Source organism: Equus quagga, unplaced genomic scaffold (assembly GCF_021613505.1).
Source record: "Equus quagga isolate Etosha38 unplaced genomic scaffold, UCLA_HA_Equagga_1.0 176869_RagTag, whole genome shotgun sequence".
In the NCBI taxonomy this organism is placed as follows: Eukaryota; Metazoa; Chordata; class Mammalia; order Perissodactyla; family Equidae; genus Equus; species Equus quagga.
This window is the reverse complement of record NW_025797516.1, coordinates 1-3,568: the sequence shown is the minus strand read 5'-3', so window position 1 is coordinate 3,568 and position 3,568 is coordinate 1. Positions and strand designations below refer to the sequence as shown.

The window sequence follows — 3,568 nt, the reverse complement described above, 5'->3', positions numbered from 1 at the left end:
TGAGGCAGGACGGGGCCGTGTGTGAGCTGGAGATCCATGGCCTGGCCATGGTGGATGCTGGGGAGTACTCATGCGTGTGCGGGCAGGAGAGGACCTCGGCCACACTCATTGTCAGGGGTAACGACCATCTTTGGGCACCTGAATGACTGTGCTATTCGTTCTGTGTTCTCCTCTTGTCTCTTGGTGTTACTGTTTCTCAGGGCACACTCACCATCTCTCTGATCCATCCCACAAACACACAGTGAGAATATACTAGTTGACCCTGTCTAGGCCCTGGGGATACAGACCCCGAGGGGAGGTGGTGCAGGGACCTGCAGGGAGGCACCAGCAGACAGGCATCAGGGTCCATGAGAGCTGCCTGGGGCCACTGGCCTGCATGTGGCCGAGCCTGCAGAGATGTGTAGGCTGTGGGCCCCAGGCATGGAATTGGGGGCTTGCCTGTCATTTGACAGACATTCCCAGGAGGACTGAGGTGGAGCATTGAGGGGTTCAGGGAAGAAGTAGCCAGACAGGCCAGGCCCTCTGTGTCTGGTGGCAGCATTCGACCCACCCTTGAGGTTTTGCAGAAACGCCCTCAGCTGGGGATGTGTAACAAATACCAGACAGTGACTTAACAGCCATTTATAGTCTCCCAGTTCTGGAGGCTGAAAGTCCGAGATCAAAGTGTCTGCTGGGCTGCTTCCTCCTGAAGCCTCTCTCCTTGGTGTGTACACGGATGTCTTCTCCCTGTGTCCTCATCTCCTCTTATCGCCTCTTCTTATAAGGACACCAGTCCTGATAACCTTATTTTCCTTAATTATCTCTGTAAAGACCTTATTTCCAAACAAGTTTACATTCTGAGATCCTGGGGGTTAGGACTTCAACATACGAATTTCAGTCTGTAAGTCTCTGTCCTCTTGGCCCCCCAGAATGCGTGTCCTCACGTGCAGCGCACATTCATCCCATCCCCAAAGCCCAAATGTCCTAACCCATTCCAGTGCCAACTCTAATCCAAAGCGCGATCTAAATATCGTCTAAATCGTGGTGAGAGTCGAGGTGCAATTCGTCCTGAGGCGGAATTCCTCTCCAGCCGTGAACCTGCGAAAGCAGACAAGTTATGCACTTCCAAAGCACCAGAGTGGGACAGGTGTAGGAGAGAGATTTCCATTCCAAATGAATAAATACGAGAGAAGAAAGAGGCCTCTGGTGCCATGGAAGCCCAGCACGGGTGGACAAATTCTGTTCGACTTTAATCCTGGAGAAGGATCCTTCGGCTCGATGCTCTGTCCTCGGGCCCCACCTGAGTGGTGGCCTTGCCCCCTTGGCCCTGGGGAGAGGTGGCATGGCCCTCTGAGCCTATGGATGCAATGGCAGCTCTGCCAACCTTGGAATTGCCTTTGGAGTCATTTTTCCCCATCCTTGAAGGATAACGTGTGTTCACAGCCAGATAGCTCTGTTGGCCCATCTTGGAGAAATCCCAGGACTCTGACAGCTTCCATTGTTTCATCCCTTCTCTGTCCTATTCAGGCATGGTTGGCAGCATTTCTGCTGGTATAAAATTCTCAAAAGCCTTGTTGGTCTCCCATGAAGTCCACAGGAGTCCAAGCCATGAGGCAAGAGGGCCCTCCACGCATCCTTCCTGGATCATCCCATCTCTATCCCCGGCTTCTGCTGAGAGGGCTGGTTGGATCCAGGGCTCATGTTCATCATCTGTTATGCAAATGATATTCCAGCCGCACCCTTGGTGTTCTCTATGGAACGTGGTTTCTCACTTTTTGCTATTTGGATAGACTAAAAATTTTCTCAATTTTCAATTTCTGGTTTCTTTTTGCTTAGCAATTCCTCCTTCAACTTCTCTCTCTCCTCTCTTGTTGTACTATAAGCAGCAAGGAGAAGGCAGGCTGCTCCCTCAGCACTTTGCCTAGATGTCTCCTTGGCTAAATGTCCACATTCACTCACAAGTTCTAACTTCCACAAAACCCTAGGCACAACTCAGCAAGTACTTCACTGAGGACTTTCATAAAAGGATCACCTTTCTTTCAGTTTCCAATAACAGGTTCCTCATTTCCATCTGAGCCCTCACCAGAAGCACCTTTAATGTCCACATTTCTACAGATAATCTCTTCAAGGCAACCTTGATTTGTCTAACACGCCCCTCAAAACTCTTCCAGCTTCTACCCATTACCCAGTTTCAATGCCACCCCCGTGATTTTAGGTATTTGTCACAGCAGCACCCCAACTCCTCGGACCAAAATCTGAATGGCTTAACAACGTAACTGTGGCTTAAACATCAAAAATTTATTTCTTCCCAGTCTGGAGGCTGGAAGTCCAAGATCTGGGTATCAGCAGGGCTGGTTCCTCCTGAGGCCTCTCCTTGGCATGTGGACAGCCCTCCGTCTTCCCCCTGTGTCCTCACATGGTTGTCCCCCTGCAGGTGTCATGATCTCCTCTTCTCATAGGGACACCAGTCATGTGGGATCAGGGCCCACTCCAGTGACCTCATTTTGCCTTAATCACTTCTGTAAAGACCCCATCTCCAAATACAGCCCCATTTTGAGGTCCTGGAGGTTAGGACCCCAACAGGGAAATTTTAAGGGAATGTGGTTCAGCCCATGACAGGGTGTAACCAGTGTGGGCCCTGTTCAGCTGTAACTTGTGAAGCTCACACTCTGCCTGGAGTCGGGATGAAGAAGAGGCTGGCAGGTCAGCAGACCAGAGGAGGTTAGGAGGCCACGACTGGAGTCCACTGGGGTCTGAGGGAGCAGAGCCAGGAAGTGGGGGTGCAGTGGAATCAGGACAGGAACGTGTGATTTGGAGGTGGTGGAGCCTGGCATGGGTGGGGATGGCATGCATTAAGCCCAGATGTGTCCAGGTGCAGGTGGTGCTGGACGGACGCGCTGCTTGAGATGGGCAGCACGTAGTAAGGGTGACAAGGGGGCTGTGGATGTCATGACCAGAAGGTGTGTCCCAGGGGGTCTTCCTGGGAAAGGTGTCCATTGCATTGTTGCATGAGAGGGTGGTGAGCTAGGGGAGCCCGGCTGGGAGCTTGGGGTGCAGGAGAGGTCAGCACTTGGCCCATATGAAAGGTCACGGGTGGGACAGGATGCCCTTTAAGAAGACAAGAAGCTGGATGGAGCCAGTGCCCCGCCACCCTGCACCTTTGCAGGCAGGACACAGGAGGACCTTACTGTCATGCACACACTGTCTTGCCTCCTCCCACGCGTCCACCCTGCCTGCTTTTGTTTCTACCTTGTGTTCACATGGTAGCCCCAGTCCCCCAGAAGAGCTGATGGCTTCTGTCCATCTGACCCTCCGCAGCCCTGCCCGCTAAGTTCATCCAAGATCTGAAGACTAAAGAGGCCACAGAGGGGTCCACGGCCATTCTGCGCTGTGAGCTGAGCAAGGTGGCCCCCGTGGAGTGGAGGAAGGGGCCTGAGACCCTGAAAGCGGGGGACAGAGTCATCCTGAAGCAAGATGGGGCCGTGTGTGAGCTGGAAATCCATGGCCTGGCTGTGGCAGACACCGGGGACTACTCGTGCATATGCGGGCAGGAGAGGACCTCGGCCACGCTGACCGTCAGGGGTAAAGA

The 3,568-nt window shown here is 53.0% G+C and overlaps 1 protein-coding gene across 1 annotated transcript; it reads left to right on the top strand.

The window, feature by feature from the left end:
- Nucleotides 1–6: 6 nt before the first annotated feature.
- Nucleotides 7–3,561, top strand: LOC124233263 (obscurin-like; the record flags this gene model as incomplete). The annotated part of the gene is made up of 2 exons (XM_046650433.1): nucleotides 7–117; nucleotides 3,298–3,561. Coding segments are annotated over exons 1-2 (334 nt in total), but the record flags the coding sequence as incomplete, so codon positions are not given.
- Between the last annotated feature and the right edge of the window lie 7 nt (nucleotides 3,562–3,568).